The 20,449-nt window shown below is 39.7% G+C and overlaps 1 protein-coding gene across 24 annotated transcripts in view; it reads left to right on the top strand.

Annotated features, from left to right (window-relative positions):
- Positions 1–20,449, top strand: part of IPCEF1 (interaction protein for cytohesin exchange factors 1) — a 164,461-nt gene that overhangs the window by 74,396 nt on the left and 69,616 nt on the right. For 14 of the 24 annotated variants that reach the window (XM_086318422.1, XM_086318427.1, XM_086318421.1 and 11 more), the window contains 3 exons: positions 1,745–1,797; positions 17,378–17,417; positions 18,041–18,210. In XM_086318422.1, coding sequence (XP_086174548.1) covers positions 1,774–1,797; positions 17,378–17,417; positions 18,041–18,210 — 234 coding nt within the window. In that variant the 5' untranslated portion in view covers positions 1,745–1,773. Of the gene's footprint in view, positions 1–1,744; positions 1,798–17,314; positions 17,418–18,040; positions 18,211–20,449 lie in introns of those variants that run through there. The other 10 variants (XM_086318433.1, XM_086318434.1, XM_086318435.1 and 7 more) reach the window with 3 other exon arrangements.

The raw sequence follows: 20,449 nt of genomic DNA, 5'->3' as shown, positions 1-20,449 counted from the left end.
ATGCCACTCCCTTTGCACGTGCATTTACAAATAGGGTTCCCATTGGTCCTATACACACCTCCAGTGGCCTGAACCATTCTTGAGGCCCTTGGAATTGTCTCTGCATCCAAACCAAATCTTCTCCCTGGTTCTGTCTGCTGAAGTCCCGTGTACCAGCAACCAGCCACCACCATGCCTTCCACCAGTGATGCATCTCAGGCTGGGGTGTGCAGTGAGGTGGCCAGGACCTTCTGGGCACCTTTCTCTCTGTCCTGCTCCTGCAGGCTGGCTGCTGCATCCTCCTCTGAGCTCCTGAAACTCCATATCTGGTTGAGGGGTCCCAGAGTGAGAGAGGCTTTCATAGCTCAGGTCCATCCCAAGCTTCTTTGTTCTGTCCTTTCATCCTGCCCAGTTATGCGGTGGTCTTTCTTGCAGCGTTGGTTCTATGAGATCTTCAGTATTCAGTGGGTATTCTGTGAGAATTGTTCCACATGTAGATGTGTTTTTGATGTATTTGTGGGAGGAGGTGAGCTCCATGTCCTTCTATTACACCGTCTTGGTCTCCCAGTCTACTTATTATTTTCTTATTGGTGAATAAGAGAACTGTTTATGCTATGATTTTTTAAATGAATACTGCAAATGTTTTCACCAGCCTGTGATTTGATTTTCCATTTATGTTTGACTGTATTTTTTAAACAAGTGAGTTAAAAATTAAGTAAATTGGTCAGTCTTTTTTTTATTGTGGTTTTTCTCTTTGGCATTTTACAAATAAATGTTTTATTCATATCAGTGTAATATAAATATGGCATTTTTGACGTAAAGAAGGGCTATGCATTTTCAGAATTTGGGAACGATTGGTGTAAGAAATAAAGTCACATGGGGTATGGATCTGTCACTGGGAGAGGTGAAAGGCTTTTTGCTTTGCAGAGAGTTTCAGTGGCTTGTGGATGTTTAACAAGTTTGTTGCTTATCAAAGTAGATTTTTTTTCTTAGTCTGAAGATATGAGATTTTCGTCTTTTTGTTTTCATCTTCTTTTCTTGAAACCAGAGTGTCTTGTTTCTCAGGTAATCCACTACAAAGTGCAATACATCAAAGGGGGCTCATCTTCATATTAAAGTTGAGATTTCTGAGGCTGAGGGATTGGTTACATTTTTGAAATTGTTCAGTTAATACCATCAGAACAATAGTAATAGATCAGATATGTCCACATCTTACATTGTTATTCATCTTGAAGATGAAAATATTTTCACTTTTCAAAAACATATGTTTATGTATGATTCAGTATTGTTGTTAAGTTGCTGGGTCATGTCTGACTCTTTGCCACCCCATGGACTGTAGCCAGGCTCCTCTGTCCTTGGGATTTCCCAGGCAAGAATACTGAAATAGGTTTGCATTTCCTTCTCCTGGGGAACTTCCTGACCCAGGGATGGAACCTGTGTCTCTTTCATTGTAGGCGGATTCTTTATTACTGAGTCACCAAGGAAGCCCATAGTACAATATTAAGTAGATAAAAATATATATATAATATATCTTCCTGTAGACTTGAAACAAATACTGACACATGTGCAATTAAAATTCTGGCTTATTTTATGAACTCAGTTTTTAACAGTTGGCTTATTCTGAATTAAAAGGCTTTGTAATGAATTGCTTTTATTGTGAAATTCATCAATCAGAATACAAGTGCTTTTCTTCCTGTCAAGAAGATATACAATTTTAAGAGTGATTTCCTCCAACATTTAACTGAAAATGCTTTTTCTCTTCTAGCTTTTGTTTCTACCAATCTGACGTCATACATGGCTACTGATGGCAATGAGCTTGTAAGTATTCTTTGGAATATTCAGACTTTAAGTATCGTCAGTTTGATGAATGAGTAAAAAATTAGGTTGATTTTAAGTTCGACTAACTACTTATTGTCCATTTCATTAGTCATAATGGAATGAAAGAGCTTCCCTAGTAGCTTAGATGGTAAAGCATTTGCCTGCAATACAGGAAACCTGGGTTCGATCCAGGGGTTGGGAAGATCCCCTGGAGAAGGAAATGGCAAACCACTCCAGTATTCTTGCCTGGAGTATTCCATGGACAGAGGAGCCTGGCGTGCTACAGTCCATGGGGTTGCAAAGAGTCAGACACGACTAAGCGACTAACACACACAACAGAATTAAATGATCCCTTTGTTAGAGTTCGAAAGTTTCTTATGATCACCAAGCTTTTGTTTAAGACCCCTAGCTGTTTAAATATCATGAAACATAACCATGATTTTGACATAATGTACATAAATTTGTCCCTATTTTCAATTAATTCTGGTATAGTATAACCTCTCATGCAACTTCTATGGGAATAATTCTGCTAATTATTATGCCAAAATTATAGGTTCCTTTAAAAATAATTTTATGGCCATAAATTTGCCTAAATTAGGTAAGTCAGTTAAGCAAGTTTCCTCTACTAGATGAAGAAACTCATGCAGGGAAAATAGAGATGTTGATGTAACATGATACTTCAGATGGAAGGGGATACACAGACTGTAGCCCACCAGGCTCCTCTGCCCATGGAATTTTTCAGACAAGAATACTGGAGTGGGTTGCCTTTTCCTCCTCCAGGGGATCTTCCTGACCCAGGGATTGAATCTGCATCTCTTGTGTCTCCTGCATTGGCAGGCAGATTCTTTACCACTAGTGCCACCTGGGAAGCCCCTTTATTGGTTGATTATGCAGGGAAAATAGAGAAGTTAGTATAAGTAACATGACACTTCAAATAGAAGAGGCTGTAGTGCAGTGTGGGATTGGATGGTGTGCATCTTTTGGCAAATCTAATGACTTCATGATGAATGCGTAGGACAGAGTTTTTGGGGTAGAGCCAAAAGCAGAAGCAGAAGTGGGGTGTTAAGAAAATATAGTATAGACTTCCTGCCAAATAGGGAATGTGGACAGTGGTTTCCTGATGCACATTAAGAAATGGATGTCAAGGCAAGTTGTATTATAATGATAGAGAAATTGAGTGAACTAGACAGCTCCTGGAAGAGACACCTTACTAAAAACCAGGACAACATATTAATTTTCTGCTTGATAAAAATTTCATATTCCAGAGGGAGAGAAGGCAAAGAGCACTTTTGTTTTGATGCTCCTTCTAAATGAGGAAATCTTTGCTAATGATGAAAAATGGTGGATAGTTTGGGAGACAAGGGTGCAGAAAACCAAAAAAGAAAATGAAAATTATAGTCGCTTATGCAACCTAGGAAATTCACTATCTAAAACTTGCAGAAAGAGGGAAGTCTGATTTTTTGCACATGAATGGGTGTGTGTTTGATAATAGAATATGAATAATCACGGTGAATATAGGGAAGAACAATAAAGAGAATAAATGTGCTTCAATGGAAAATTTTTGCAAAGATTAGATATAAAGCTGTGTGTCAGTTCAATTCAGTTCAGTCAGTTGGTCAGTCATGTCCGACTCTGCAATCCCATGAACTGCAGCACACCAGGCTTCCCTATCCATCACCAACTCCTGGAGTCCACACAAACCCATGTTCATGGAGTCGGTGATGCCATCCAACCATCTCATCCTCTGTCGTCCCCTTCTTCTCCTGCCTCCAATCCCTCCCAGCATCAGGGTCTTTTCCAATGATTCAGCTCTTCGCATGAGGTGGCCAAAGTATTGGAGTTTCAGCTTCAACATGAGTCCTTTCAATGAACACCCAGGACTGATCTCCTTTAGAATGGACTGGTTGGATCTCCTTGCAGTCCAAGGGACTCTAAAGAGTCTTCTCCACCACCACACTTCAAAAGCATCAATTTTTCAGCACTTAGCTTTCTTTATAGTCCAACTCTCACATCCATACGTGACCACTGGAAAAACCATAGCCTTGACTAGATGGACCTTTGTTGGCAAAGTAATGTCTCTGCTTTTGAATATGCTATCAAAGTTGGTCATAACTTTTCTTCCAAAAAGTAAGCGTCTTTGAATTTCATGCCTGCAGTCACCATCTGCAGTGATTTTGGAGCCCAGAAAAATAAAGTCAGCCATTGTTTCCATTGTTTCCGCATCTATTTGTCATGAAGTGATGGGACCAGATGCCATGATCTTAGTTTTCAGAATGTTGAGCTTTAAGCCAACTTTTTCACTCTCCTCTTTCACTTTCATCAAGAGGCTCTTTAGTTCTTCTTCACTTTCTGCCATAAGGGTGGTGTCATCTGCATATCTGAGGTTATTGATATTTCTCCTGGCAATCTTGATTCCAGCTTGTGCTTCCTCTAGCCCAGCATTCCTCATGATGTACTCTGCATATAAGTTAAATAAGCAGGGTGATAATATACAGCCTTGACATACTCCTTTTCCTATTTGGGACCAGTCTGTTGTGCCATGTCCGGTTCTAACTGTTGCTTCCTGACCTGCATACAGATTTCTCAAGAGGCAGGTCAGGTGGTCTGGTATTCCCATCTCTTTCAGAATTTTCCACAGTTTATTGTGATCCATACGGTCAAAGGCTTTGGCATAGTCAATAAAGCAGAAATAGATGATTTTCTGGAACCCTCTTCCTTTTTCCATGATCCAGTGGATGTTGGCAGTTTGATCTCTGGTTCCTCTGCCTTTTCTAAAACCAGCTTGAACATCTGGTAGTTCACGGTTCACATATTGCTGAAGCCTGGCTTGGAGAATTTTAAGCATTACTTTACTAGCGTGTGAGATGAGTGCAATTGTGCAGTAGTTTGAGGATTCTTTGGCATTGCCCTTCTTTGGGATTGGAATGAAAACTGACCTTTCCAGTCCTGTGGCCACTGCTGAGTTTTCCAAATTTGCTGGCATATTGAGTGCAGCACTTTCACAGCATCATCCTTCAGGATTTGGAATAGCTCCACTGGAATTCCATCACCTCCACTAGCTTGTTCATAGTGATGCTTTCTAAGGCCCACTTGACTTCATATTCCAGGATGTCTGGCTCTAGGTGAGTGATCACACGATTGTGATTATCTGGGTTGTGAAGATCTTTTTTGTACAGTTCTGTGTATTCTTGCCATCTCTTCTTAATATCTTCTGCTTCTGTTAGGTCCATACCATTTCTGTCCTTTTTCAAGCCCATCTTTGCATGAAATGTTCCCTTGGTATCTCTAATTTTCTTGAAGAGATCTCTAGTCTTTCCCATTCTATTGTTTTCCTCTATCTCTTTGCATTGATCTCTGAGGAAGGCTTTCTTATCTCTCCTTGCTGTTCTTTGGAATTCTGCATTCAAATGGGTATATCTTTCCTTTTCTCCTTTGCTTTTCACTTCCTTTCTTTTCACAGCTATTTGTAAGACCTCCTCAGACAGCCATTTTGCTTTTTTGCATTTCTTTTTCTTGGGGATGGTCTTGATCCCTGTCTCCTGTACAATGTCATGAACCTCCGTCCATAGTTCATCAGGCACTCTATCAGATCTAGTCCCTTAAATCTATTTCTGACTTCCACTGTATAATCATCAGGGATTTGATTTAGGTCATACCTGAATGGTCTAGTGGTTTTCTCCACTTTCTTCAATTTAAGTCTGAATTTGGCAATAAGGAGCTCATGATCTGAGCCACCGTCAGCTCCTGGTCTTGTTTTTGCTGACTGTATAGAGCTTCTCCATCTTTGGCTACAAAGAATATAATCAATCTGATTTATGTGTTGACCATCTGGTGATGTCCATGTGTAGAGTCTTCTCTTGTGTTGTTGGAAGAGGGTGTATGCTATGACCGATGCATTCTCTTGGCAGAACTTTATTAGCCTTTGCCCTGCTTCATTCTGTATTCCAAGGCCAAATTTGCCTATTACTCCAGGTGTTTCTTGACTTCCTACTTTTGTATTCCAGTCCCCTATAATGAAAAGGACATCTTTTTTGGGTGTTAGTTCTACAAGGTCTTGTAGGTCTTCATAGAACCATTCAACTTCAGCTTCTTCAGCGTTACTGGTTGGGGCATAGACTTGGATTACCATGATATTGAATGGTTTGCCTTGGAAACGAACAGAGATCATTCTGTGTGAGATCAAAGCTGTGTATACAGGATATTAAAGGAGGTCACGGGCAAAAGCACACAGAGGTCACAGATCTGTAAAGACAGAATCAGGGAAACTCAGGTGTAGAGTATCCAAAATTTATGAGAAATTTTAAAAGAAAAAATGCATGTGATTATAAGCATGTGTATGTGTTATTTGGGAAAATGGCATGAAAAGAAAGAATTAGGACTGTTGAGTCCTTGAGAAAGATAATGCAGGGTTTAATTGTGATAAAAAAAAAAGTAATCTTCCAGCTGGAAAGCGTTTATCTTATATGTTTAAGAGGAAATGGAAATTAAGATAATGAGAGCACCTAAGGACTTCAAATGAATAAATTGATTCATTGAAACATTCATTTAATGTTCACTGATTACCTCTCCTGAGTTTATTATGTGTCAGCCACCTACTACGTAGGAATTGGAGATTTAATGGTGAGTTGAAACAAGTCAAAATCTCCATGTCTTTAAAAAAAAAGTATGGCCTTGGATTTTTGAACAAAGATGGCAAATCTGATTAGCCAAGGACTAATGCATTATCCTGGAACTCCCAATCTAGGGCTCTTAACCGTGTAATATGTAACCTGCTTCCCCTTTGGTTCCGGGCACAAGTGGATTCTGTTCTTGGTGGAAACTGTTTTTGGGTCTTTCTCATTTCATGAGCCATCATCCTCCACCCCTTGACTGAATCAGCTCAGCTCTCCTTGTGTGTCAGTTTTCCTGTTATTTTTATCTCACAGCCATCAGTGTCTGGCTGGGAACGCTTAATATCTCTCTCAAGCATTTCTTCCAGCTGCTTTTCAGTGGTTACCCTACTTTATCTTTCCATTTAGAAAATTAGTTCCATTTTCTGCTGTCATTTGTTCTCTAAATAATATGTAGCACCAGAGACCTATTTTTATGCTAGGTGGTTTTGATAGGCCTGACACATTTGACCTAATGACATCCCAAATTACCCTTCATTTCCATTAAAATAACATGTATTGAGCTGCGTGTGCTGAGCTCTCTGCTTGGTGCTGGGGTACTTAGAGGAGGAGCCGACCACCTGGTGGGGGCAGGGTGATACTTCTAAGGGACTTTTATTGATCCCGACGTGATAGGTATCATTGAAGTGGTATGTAAATAGTGCTAGTTCAAGAAACTAGACTCTACGCATTTGAAATTTTATTATGTGCACAGTAAAAAAAACACTGTTCTTTTTTTTGTTGAATTGTTGTTATCTGATAGTATGTTTCTCTTGCCTCTGATTTTCTCTCTTCTGAAGGGAAGCAGCAGGATTTTCAAAGCTAAAGCTTCACACAGAATCAAAAGGATTAGCTCATTAAGTTCTGTCTGTTTTAACACCTAAATGTTGGGTTGGCCAAAAAGTCTATTTGGGTTTTTCCAGAAGATGTAACAACAGCCCAATATGTTCCCATCTTCGCAACACTTGCCCTCCCCCTGCTCACTGGGCTCTTTGCTTCTCTCTGCACTTGTCTCCTCCCCACCCCTCAACCAACCTCTACCTGCCCAACAACAGCCAGGGTGAATTTGCCTACACATAGACGTGATTTTTCTACTCATCTTTTCCCATCTGTTCAATGGCTTCCATTGGCTTTCAGATGAACTTTGTACTTTCCAGCATAATTTACAAGGCTCTTCGTGATGTGACTTGGCTCCTCTGAACACGGTTTCCACCCCCAAATCCTGCCATCCTCTGTGTGTGGTCCATGCCTCCTGATTGTACCTGCATTACTGTGCCACATCCTCTTATGCATAGGTCTTTATCTGGAGGCCCGGCTCTGACTCCTCAGTTTTAGGTCAGCACTGTGATGGGGTGAGACCTTGTTATCCTTGCTCAGTTCTCTTTCCTCTGTGTTGCCCTGGAAGCTGTGTTAAAACTTTCTTGCCACTGAATTGCTGGTCCTTGGCACTGAGTAACTGTGCAGTAAGGGGTGGTTGAATAAACAAAATCCATAATCTACCAACTTGTGACCTGAAAGAAAGCACTCGCCTAACACCTTTAGGATCTGGGTCAAAGATTTTGGGGAAATTTCCACCATTATGATTATATTTGGTACAATCAGTAAACATCCATTGTGTAGTTCGTATAAGGCTTTCCGTACATTATACTGTGCTTCTTCATGTGGCTCAGTGGTAAAGAATCCGCCTGCCAATGCAGGAGACATAAGAGACTTGAGTTTGATCTCTGGGTCACGAAGATCACCCTGGAGAAGGAAATGGCAATCCACTTTAGTATTCTTGCCCGGAAAATCCCATAGACGGGGGCGACTGGTGGGCTACAGTCCTTGGGGTCGCAGAAGGGTCAGACATGACTTAGCAACTAAACAACAGCAAGCAGCACGATACTGTGGTCATTCAGCATTATACACTAAATCAGTATGCTTAGTTTTCTTTTATGATTTGTTTATCATTAAAATAAATAGATAAATATGAGTCTTAAAGGCTTGATTACTAAAGTCTCAGATTTCAGTAACAGCATTTTAGCTAAGGAAGGAAAGCAGCCTTAATTTAAGGATGACAAAGCTCAGAGAGAATGTGACACAACATCTTGTTTACCATTGTACACAATTCTTTTACCTAAAGCTTTCAAGAATTGCTTTCAGGGATTGCTCTAGTGGGGAAGAAATGTCACAGTTCTCTTAGATCAAAACTTTATGACAGTGTTTTCTCAAAAATTGTTTAAAATAAATTTCCTTCCCTAAATGTTTCCTGGAAAAAAGAAATGCCAAGGGAAAACTTTTTCCTGAAATGGAAGTCTCTGCATAGAAATCTGGAGAAGGCAATGGCAACCCACTCCAGTACTCTTGCCTGGCAAATCCCATGGATGGAGGACCCTGGAAGGCTGCAGTCCATGGGGTCATGAAGAGTCGGACATGACTGAGCGACTTCACTTTCACTTTTCACTTTCATGCACTGGAGAAGGAAATGGCAACCCACTCCAGTGTTCTTGCCTGGAGAATCCCAGGGACGGGGGAGTCTGGTGGGCTGCCGTCTATGGGGTCGCACAGAGTTGGACACGCCTGAAGCGACTTAGCAGCAGCAGCAGCAGCAGCATTGTTGTCTTAGAACTACAACTACTTACCTCAACATGGGGAAAAAAAAAAATCTAAAAAATACTGAAAATTAAACACCTCCATTAATGCTGTTAGGGTTTCCCTCGTAGCTCAGTCGGTAAAGAATCTGCCTGCAATGCAGGAGACCCGGGTTCGATTACTGGAAGATCACCTGGAGAAGGAAATGGCAACCCACTCCAGTACTCTTTTTTTTTTTTCCCACTCCAGTACTCTTTTTTTTTTTTCCCACTCCAGTACTCTTTTTTTTTTTTCCCACTCCAGTACTCTTTTTTTTTTTTCCCACTCCAGTACTCTTTTTTTTTTTTCCCACTCCAGTACTCTTTTTTTTTTTTCCCACTCCAGTACTCTTTTTTTTTTTTTCCACTCCAGTACTCTTTTTTTTTTTTCCCACTCCAGTACTCTTTTTTTTTTTTCCCACTCCAGTACTCTTTTTTTTTTTTTCCACTCCAGTACTCTTTTTTTTTTTTCCCACTCCAGTACTCTTTTTTTTTTTTTCCCACTCCAGTACTCTTTTTTTTTTTTTCCCACTCCAGTACTCTTTTTTTTTTTTCCCACTCCAGTACTCTTTTTTTTTTTTCCCACTCCAGTACTCTTTTTTTTTTTTCCCACTCCAGTACTCTTTTTTTTTTTTCCCACTCCAGTACTCTTTTTTTTTTTTCCCACTCCAGTACTCTTTTTTTTTTTTCCCACTCCAGTACTCTTTTTTTTTTTTCCCACTCCAGTACTCTTTTTTTTTTTTCCCACTCCAGTACTCTTTTTTTTTTTTCCCACTCCAGTACTCTTTTTTTTTTTTTCCACTCCAGTACTCTTTTTTTTTTTTCCCACTCCAGTACTCTTTTTTTTTTTTTCCCACTCCAGTACTCTTTTTTTTTTTTTCCCACTCCAGTACTCTTTTTTTTTTTTCCCACTCCAGTACTCTTTTTTTTTTTTCCCACTCCAGTACTCTTTTTTTTTTTTCCCACTCCAGTACTCTTTTTTTTTTTTCCCACTCCAGTACTCTTTTTTTTTTTTCCCACTCCAGTACTCTTTTTTTTTTTTCCCACTCCAGTACTCTTTTTTTTTTTTCCCACTCCAGTACTCTTTTTTTTTTTTCCCACTCCAGTACTCTTTTTTTTTTTTCCCACTCCAGTACTCTTTTTTTTTTTTCCCACTCCAGTACTCTTTTTTTTTTTTTCCCACTCCAGTACTCTTTTTTTTTTTTCCCACTCCAGTACTCTTTTTTTTTTTTCCCACTCCAGTACTCTTTTTTTTTTTTCCCACTCCAGTACTCTTTTTTTTTTTCCCACTCCAGTATTCTTGCCTGGAGAATCCCACGGACAGAGGAGCCTAGCAGGCTGCAGCCCATGGGGTCGCAAGAGCTGGACACGACTTATCGACTAAACCACCACCACCCATTAATGCTATTGCTTATGGTATTGTTAAATGCTCCTTATAAATACTAAAATTGCATGGGAATGACAAATATCACATTCGGTTTAGTGTAACCTGGGGTGAATGAGAGGGAAATGGAAAAGGGAAGTTGTATATCATGTATTCATATTTCATTCCCTTAAAAATAAAGTAAAAGCTAAGAAAGAAAAGAAGGAAGTGAGAAATGTGTACTCAGTGAGTTAGAATATGAACAGCTGAGACTTTTGATATCATGTAGTTAAATGGCTTTTCAATTTCAACATCCGACTGTCAGTGAACAAGTGTTTGTCTATAGTTTATTGCAGGAGAGATTATAAGCACAGGAGCATAGTTTTGAAAACACGTGTAACAACCTCTGTCTTTTGGCTCTAGGACTCCTGTTACTATCATGTCTCCTCTTTTCAGTCAAGATTCTGGAGAGACTAGTCTTTAGTGCTCTGTTAACTTCTTAAATTCCCATTACTCTCCAACCCACTGAAATTTGTTTTCTAGCCAACACAATGATGAAACTGTTTTGCCAAGGTCTCTAGTAATTTTTTCTTTCTCTTTTATACTGGTGAGTGTTTGATGGTTTTGGCTCACCTGTCCCTTCAGTCTTTCCCTCACTCCCACGACAATCCCTCTCCTGATTTTCTTGTTTTCCTTTGCTTGTCTGCTCTGTCTCCTGGCAGTCTCCATTCCTCTTAGTTCTGTGTAAATGCGTTGGTCTTCCTTTGGATTTTGACTTCACTCCTTTTACATCCTACACATCTGAGTGATCTTACCCAAACTCAAGATTTCCACTCTCTATATGCTGATGATTCCTAATTTTACATCTTTATTCCAGACTTCTCCCAAATCTCTAGACTCATAAATACTATATATGCTATTTTCCCATATGTTTACTATGGATATATATGTATATATTTATAAATGCTGCTGTGTTAAGTTGCTTCAGCTGTGTTTGACTCTGTGTGACCCTATGGACTGTAGCCCACCAGGCTCCTCTGTTGATAGGATTCTCCAGGCAAGAATACTGGAGTGGGTTGTCATTTCTCTACTTAAGCCATATTCTCTATCAGTTCAGTTCAGTTGCTCAGTCGGGTCGACTCTTTGCGACCCCATGGACTGCAGCACGCCAAGCCTCCCTGTCCATCACCAACTCCCGGAGTTTACTCAAACTCATGTCTGTTGAGTCGATGATGCCATCCAACCATCTCATCCTCTGTCATCCCCTTCTCCTCTCACCTTCAATCTTTCCGAGCATCAGGGTCTTTTCCAATGAGTCAGCTCCTCGCATCAAGTGGCCAAAGTATTGGAGTTTCAGCTTCAGCATCAGTCCTTCCAATGAACATTCAGGATTGATTTCCTTTAGGGTGCCTTGGTTGGATCTCCTTGCAGTCCAAGGGACTCTCAAGAGTCTTCTCCAACACCACAGTTCTCTATATTGTTGTCATTTATTCCACTGATTAAGCTAGACACTCTTTCCCTGACACGTTTCTCTCCCTCACTTTCCACCTTCTAGCTTCCTCCTCCTCACCCTCCTCTCCTTGTCCCTCCTTCTTTTTCTTCTCCTTCTTTTTCCTCTTCTCCCTAGTTCTTCTTTAATTTCTCCAGTTTCTCTTCAATGTAGAAAGTGCCATTGCATCCAGCTTCTCCTCAAACTTCAATCCCTGCTTTTCTCTTCTCTTACTTTATATAACATCAACAACCAAAACAAATATCTTAAAGGTTACTACTTTGTGAATTTTATTCTTAAAATAAATATATGTATTTTACCATTTCCTTTTGTGACTTTGGGCAAAACACTAAACCTTGATTTACTTCAGTTTTCTCCTCTGACCTAAATGGTGGGAAGGAAATCTAAAAAAGAGGGGATGTGCTTATACATATGACTGATTCACTTTGCTGTATGGCAAGAGACTAATGCAACACTGTAAAGCAATTATACTCCATTAAAAATTAATTTAAAAATTTTCTTCTCAGTAAAATATGCATTATAATAATGTCTAAGCTGTAAATGTGACAATTCAGTCCAAGTATTTATGAAAAGACTCACCCTGGCTATGGCAAACACTATCTAACTATAAGCTTTATGCTTCTTGGTTATCATTGTTTTCAATTATTGTCTATTGTTATTATAAAGTCTCTTATCTATCTTCATTTTTCACTATCAGAGGGTTTCTTTTCATATTAACTTAGTAATATTTAAGGTAGCTAGTCTTCTGAAAAAAAGTAGCAAGTTTTTCATGTATTTTTACAGGTGAAATTTTAATATTTAAAGCTTGAAAATTCTCTTTACAAAATTGAGTTTAATTTGCCAGGAAAAAGGAGAGATTTTTTTTTATAGGGGGGCAAATGTGTTTTGTAGAGAAACTCCCTAATGGTTTTATCAGCTGGAGCTGGCTTGGCCCTAAAAAATTTAGGAATTTTTGTAGCTTGGTTAATGGAGAAGGAAATGGCAACCCACTCCAGTATTCTTGCCTGGAACATCCAATGGATGGAGGAGCCTGGTGGGCTATTGTCCATGGGGTCACAAAGAGTCAGACTGACAGAGTGACTAATACTACCCTAGAGCTTTGAGGCTGTTTGTGTCCTTTGGCTCAGGCTGCTGGCCACTTAAAGTATTGGTAGCTTAAAATTGACAATGCTGTGAGGTTTTATACCATGGAACTTGGGAAAATGGCGCAAATCAGGACCCATCATAGCATGCTGCTGCTGCTGCTAAGTCACTTCAGTCATGTCCGACTCTGTGCGACCCCATAGACGGCCTTCTACCAGGCTCCTCTGTCCCTGGGATTCTCCAGGCCAAGAACACTGGAGTGGGTTGCCATTTCCTTCTCCAATGCATGCAAGTGAAAAGAGAAAGTGAAGTCGCTCAGCTGTGACTGACTCTTAGCGACCCCATGGACTGCAGCCCACCAGGCTCCTCTGTCCATGGGATTTTCCAGGCAAGAGTACCGGAGTGGGGTGCCATTGCATCATAGCATATCACCGTGTAATTTTAAGACACGATCATTGTGAAGTTTGATGTAATGACAAACTATTTTATGGTGAATTTTAATATGTCACAGGTAAATTGTACCTTTTAAGATTTAATTGCTATATAAATTAGAAATCAGTATAATAATTACCCTTAACTTGGATGTGAACACCATCATTCAATATCAGAGGAGGTCCATTTGTATATTTTACACTGGTTCCTTTGTATATTTATACAGCATGTGTTTTTGAGCGATTAATGACCAAGTGAATTTTTTTAACCCCCCCTGCTTAAAAAGTAAAAGAAAAATACTCTTTTTCAATACAAAGGAAATATGTATTTAAAAGAAAAATTTCCTCAAATTTTAGAGCCAAATTAGGGCAAATTCAGAATTTTAAGTTTTACCTACAATATCCCAATAGGAAGAAAATCTTGTGAGAAAAACACCTTATTAGGCTTCAGATATTTGTTATGAAGAGACACAGCTTCAATCCCTGGGTCAGGAAGATCGCCTGGAGCAGGAAATGGCAAGCCATTCCAGTCTTCTTGTCTGGGGAAATCCCATGGACTGAGAAGCCTGGCGGGCTGCTGTCTATAGGGTCACAAAGAGTCAGACATGGCTGAGCATACTTACACACACATTTGTTATAATGGTTATAATTCCCTATCAAAAAAAATGGTTTCATAAAGTGCTCACTGTTTGCTTGGCTTTTTCTCGCTCATCTAGTGGAATAAACCACATGTGAGATCTTTTTGAAACTGACGAGCTCGTGGGTTCCACTTCCTGTTGTGAGGAGTTAGACATATCTCAAACTTACTAAAGTTCTCAAGATTGTTTTCATTCTTTCTTGTAAACCAATTTAGGTTTCAAGTTCATGTCGATCAAGTGAAAATGCAATTCCCACTAATTTATTGTTCCTGTAATATGCAGCTCAGCTTCTGGTTGGGGGAAACAGTTTGAACACTTACACAGATTTTATGATCATTTGCCTTAGGAAAAGTTCTGTCTGAGGCATAGGGCTGACTCAGTGACTAAACTCCTTGCCCGAGTTTTAAAAAAAAAGTCTGAATAAAGTCCTCTCGGTTTTGGGTGCTCAACCTGCTTGAGGTATCGTCCAGCCTAGAGCCCCACTTCTCATTAGTCCAGGTGCAAGAATCTAGCATAGACCGAGGCCTGTTTTGGGGCCACGTTGAGACAGAGTGTGCAGTTTGATAGAGGGTTTTCTCTAGAACCAGCCATCAGCTTGTATGGTAGAACTGGAAAGACCTTGTCAAATTGTGCTGTGCTGAGTTGCTTGAGTTGTGTTAGACTCTTTGGAGTGGACTCTATGGACTCCATGGACCATAGCCCACTAAGCTTCTCTGTCCATGTGATTTTCTAGGCAAGAATATTGGAGCAAGTTGCCATTTTCTCCTCCAGGGTATCTTCCCAACCTGGGGATTGAACCGATGTCTCTTACATCTCATCTCCTGCATTGGTAACAGGAGATACCTTTATTCCTAGCGTGACCTGGGAAGCCTGCTGCTGCTGCTGCTAAGTCGCTTCAGTCGTGTCCGACCCTGTGCGACCCCACAGACGGCAGCCCACCAGGCTCCCCGTCCCTGGGATTCTCCAGGCAAGAACATTGGAGTGGGTTGCCATTTCCTTCTCCAATGCATGGAAGTGAAAAGTGAAAGTGAAGTCGCTCAGTCGTGTCCAACTCTTAGCGACCCCATGGACTGCAGCCTTCCAGGCTCCTCCGTCCATGGGATTTTCCAGGCGAGAGTACTAGCCTATAATTAATGGGTGGAGGAGATTCACCTGCTCCCAGTCAGGAGGGATGGAGCGTGGGCTGCCTCCCTTCACGGATACTACAGTGTCCTCTCCTACTTTCTCTTCCTTTCTAAGCTGCTCTTTTTTATCAGCTAATGCGATTGACCTTGTTCAGATGCGCCAGAATGGTCTAGGACTGCCTCTGTCCATAATTCCCTTTTCTTCCTACTCCCTGTGGTTCTTAATTTGTCTTGAGAGCTTCCTGGGGTCTCCTGGACCCCAGATTCTCTTAAATTATTCCCACTGTCTAAATTGACTTACTCTCTTCTTTTTCAGTCCTGGCTGTCAGCTAAGTTCTAGCTATCAAAATAAAATACATTATCTGAACAGTATATTTGGGTTAAAATATTTTGTTAATGGGCTTTGCTGAACTCAGATAATTGCATATAGAAAAAAGCCCAGGAGAAAGAACGTTGGAGAGAATAGTGGGAACTTTAGATCAGGATGCAGGTCAGTGTGGGAGGTATCTTATGAAGTAGAAATGACTAGAATTTGGTCAAAAATACCTACATTTTTGTTGCCTGTCATGGCTCTAACAGGTCTTCTCTTGACTAAAATTTAGGGCAGATATTGCCTTTGTCATGTCCATTTTTCAAAAGAATGATTTATTTCTTCAAGAATAAAATTTTATTCTAATATTTGTAAAGTAAAAAGTCAGTATGAGGTGTCTCAGGAAATACAGTTTAAGGCACTTTAACTTCATCACTGAAGTTAAATGATTAGAGAAATACATCTGAGAGAAATACAAATCCTACCTATCCTAAAACTTGATAGGAAATTTTTGTTTATTATATATGAAACATTTGTTTACATCTATAATCATATAATATTACCATGCATACATAAAGGATTTTTAGTTTTTAGTGCATTTTTGTGTACAACCATATTAAATACTTATGAGACTTATGGGATTGGATTTATAAATATCTTGATTTTACAAATGAAGGAAGTTGGTTTTGAGTGCTAAACTGACTTTTCCCTGGGTAACACAGCTACTAATTACAACAGCTGTAAGTTGATTTCAGGTCTCTGGATTTAAAAATCCCATCTTACTTCCACTCTGTCACATTCCCTCTTCAAAAATATAATAGAACCATTGTAATTATTAAAGCAATAGTTAGATACAGAGGATATTAGCCAGGTGCATCTAGAATAACTTTATAAGCTCTTGTAATAGAATTGCATACCAATGTTTAGAACTCCTTTTCGATTATGTACATTTTTTTTCAAATTCTCCACTCAAAAGATTATGTCATTTAACCCTGACTGAATTCAGCTTAGATATAATGGAGGAAAAAAAAAAATCTCACACACATACAGAGCCAGTTGAAAGATTTTTTTTTCTGTTTTTGTTTATAGTCTGATGATTTTACTTGAATTATTTAAAATGTACTGTGAAAAATGTGTATTTCAGATATAGTATCTTTTTTCTAATTTGAATCTTAGAAGAGCTAGTATAAAATAGAAATTGGTAATTAATTTATCTTCCATAAGACAATATGTGAATTAAACCTGGCTGCAAATCAGAATTTCCCAATAAGGAGGGTTGATAGGTAGTTACACCTCACCAAAAGAGGTTGTGGAACTTCTTTTTCTGGGATGGTTAATTCATGTGGTTTACATGCAACCCGATGGAGGTAGCAGGACCATGAATTTAGTAGTCTGATGTACACCTGTAGTCCTGTGAGACTGTAATGGTTGTCTTCCAGGTTTATTTAAATAATTGTTGCTCTTTAGAAATGGCACAAAATAAAGCATGCTATAAGTTTTTCTTCTCTCACAAAGAATAAAAGGGGAGATTTTTTATTATTTTTAAGAACTTGAGTGAACACTATCCTGTCATAACTAAAGTGGTAGTGAGAAAGGTGGTTGTGGCTGGAAACAGGAAACATTAGTGATAAATGCTGTGTTCCGTAGTTTTCAGGTGCAGCTAGATGTCTATTGATTCTAATTAGCACATTTTGTGCCTCAGCTAGTAAGCGCCCCTTTAGCTCTGCTGGGAGAGTCGTTTTTTTTTTTTTTTTTAGCTTCCATCCTGCTCATAAACACTGCCACCTCCTCCCTCCTTCTCTCTTTACAAATGTTACAACACAATCAGAAATTTCCTCTTTTCTCTCCTTCTTGCATTTCCAGCAGGTTCCCTTGCGTCAGAAGCAGAGAAAGAAAACTCAAGGTAATTAGATCTTTTGTTTCTTTATCCCCTATGTGTGTGTGTGTGTGAGTGTCGTGTTCTCCTGGATGTCTTCTTTGGGATCCGATGTTTGTCTGTCTTAATGCTAATACCAGGACGTGGATGGCAGATTAATGTGGGGTTCTTGTTTTTGGATCGATTTTAAGAAATGATGGCTTGCTGTTCATTTGGATTAATCCCCCGTGGTATGTCAATAGAGCTTACAAAGACTGGCACTGAGTCGGCAAGTGGCTGTGTTTCTAGGTGGGCATTAACCCTTTTCCATCTCTTGCATAACTACTGCTATTATTGTGGCAACAAGCTGGTTAGTGCAGTGATGTGCCTGCCAGAATCATGATTTTCATGTTTTCAATTTACTCGATTGAAGAACGTTCTTAGACTTACACCTGTATGTGTCTCACTGTTTCTTTGATCTTGTCCCTTCTAAGCACCAAATGAATGTTTAAAAATAAAATCGGTAGATTACTTTAATTTTCACATTTACTTTGCATAGATCTTGGTACAAAAATCCAACTTCCTGAAGGTAAACAGTGTACAGTTCCCTTTCACTCTGTCTTATAAAGCAGGGTACGACGTTACGTACTTTTTCATGTACTTGTTTGCAGGTTTTTTCAGCATGAGTCGAAGGAGGATATCATGTAAAGACCTGGGGCATGCTGACTGCCAAGGGTGGCTCTATAAGAAAAAGGAGAAAGGAACTTTCCTAGGCAACAAATGGAAAAAGTTCTGGGTGGTCCTGAAGGGGTCGTCGCTGTACTGGTACAGCAATCAGCTGGTGAGTCCACTCTCTTCCTCCTCTTCCCTCTTCAACAAAGGGTGGGTCAGAGATCATGATGGAGCAGGTGGTCCCTATGGGAAAGATCATTTCAATTTCTGGGACTTGGAATAGAGCAAATAAACCAATAAGCTCTAGAAACTGTTTCTGTGGATACGTAGGTTTTTCTGTTGTACTTGGAGGAGAAAACCATCCCGCTTGACTAATCTTTGGTTGGAGAGGAGCATCCCAATGTATACCTGTCTTGAAGGAGGATTTCAGGGCCTGTTAATGTTACTCTGCCATGAGAGATGCTAATCATTTCAGGATTTCCATGGACAACACTTGCTATGGACACTTGACATTGCTAAGATCTCTACTAAAAAAAGGGTCTCAACTTAAAGAAAAGTTGAGGGTATAAACTGATTCTGTCCACAGAAGCTGTTTTCATTTTCCCTCCTTCATTATTTTCTTTTCCTCTGACCTTCTCTGTGGCTGGAGTGGGCAGGAGTTGGTTTTGGAATCTCTAACCTGTGTGCCAACATTGTGTCGCTGACTGTCATCTCTTGTTCTTTGGCATGTACGCTGATGGCTTTAAACTAATGATCCTTGGACAAGTCTTGATAAGAAAGTTGCCTAATTTATCCTGTAATAGGCAGTGTACTTTTGAGATCTATTTTGCAGGCAAGTTTTCTGTTGGAAAGGGCTGAAAATAAAGTTATTGTTAAAATGTGTAATGATCAAAATTAAAAAAAAAAAAAAAGTGTGCTGATCCTTCCTGGCTTGAGGCATTCTGAAAACAATGATGTTGTTGAATATTGAGCAGAGACCTTTCACAGAAGAACTCTCTCCACTAACCCGGAGTAGCCAACTGCTGATCTAAGGAGAGCTTGTTTCCCGTTTTGGTTGAGTGAAGGTCAGCAATGGATGTCCTTTAATCTATTAAGGGGAAATCATTTAAAAATTGACCACAAGCCAGAACAGTTCTTTTTATATGACACCATTCTTTTAAAATATCTTGTGTATGCCCATCTCTTGAGCAACAGAGCTTTAGGGCAAGTAACTTTATAAATGTAAAATAAGTGCCCTGTGTAGTTTGAAGGTGAAATTTTCAGCTAAGAAATCTACATTCACTGGCCACTAATCAAAAACTTGTGTATCCACGTGACCCAAGGACCTGTCCTGTAAGGGTCTGGTTAAACTGCACTCAAATCCAATTCCACTGCCCTGGAATCAGCTCCCTCTCTTGTGCTTCTCTCTGTACGCCCCCTCCTCTGTCTCCTGCTCCCAAGTTTATTGCTTTGGTTTCACCCAAAACCTGGTACAAAATTCTTCACTGAGTTTTATAACAATATATATTTTTGAGTTTTAGCAATTTTATTAAAGATTTGGGAGGTTCACAAGTAAGAACCACCTTGTAGAATATGTAATCCTCCACTGTCTCCTTTTCACTCTTTTGTTCTCTCCTGGATACATTCATCATCTCCTCTAGCATGGAATGGTTTCATCCAAATTAAGGCAACCTTGGGCTGGGCTCTCACCTTCCACCCTAAGGGGTTTTTCCTAAACAAATACAGCGTCCTTCTTCTTCTTCTTCTTTTTTTTTTTAATGACAAAGTTTAAGATTTGTTTACTTTAAACTTTCAAAGATGCAATACAGTATTTTTTACTATAATCACAGTATTGTACATTACATCCCTATGATTTATTTATTTTATAACTAAAAGTTTGTACTTTTAGTATCTTCACCCCTTTTGCTCACCCCTCAATCTCCATTTCAGACAGCCACCACTCTGTTATCTGCATTTTTGAGCTTAGGTTTAAAGATTCTACATAAAAGTGAAAGCATACAGTATTCATTTTTCTCTGTCTAATTTATTTCACTTAACATAGTGCCTTCAAGGTCCATCCATGTCGTTACAAGTGGCAGAACTGCATTATTTTTAAAGCTGAATGTGTGTGTGTGTTAGCAGCTCAGCCATGTCCGACTCTTTGCGACCCCATGGACTGTAGTCTGCCAGGCTCCTCTGTCCATGGGATTCTCCAGGCAAGAATACTGGAGTGGGTAGCCCAGTACCCACCTGGGATCTTCCTGACCCAGGGATTGAGCCCAAGTCTCTTGCATTACAGGCAGATTCTTTACATCTGAGCCACCAGGGAAGCCCGTTATAGCTGAATAATATTCTACTATTTACATATCTCAGTCAGTTCAGTTCAGTTGCTTAGTTGTGTCCGACTCTGCGACCCCATGGACTGCAGC

Source organism: Bos grunniens, chromosome 9 (assembly GCF_055505025.1).
Source record: "Bos grunniens cultivar Pamir isolate PY7600 chromosome 9, Bosgru_T2T1.0, whole genome shotgun sequence".
Classification (NCBI taxonomy): domain Eukaryota; kingdom Metazoa; phylum Chordata; class Mammalia; order Artiodactyla; family Bovidae; genus Bos; species Bos grunniens.
Note: the sequence above shows the minus strand (reverse complement) of the source record. Positions and strands in the feature narration are given on the sequence as shown.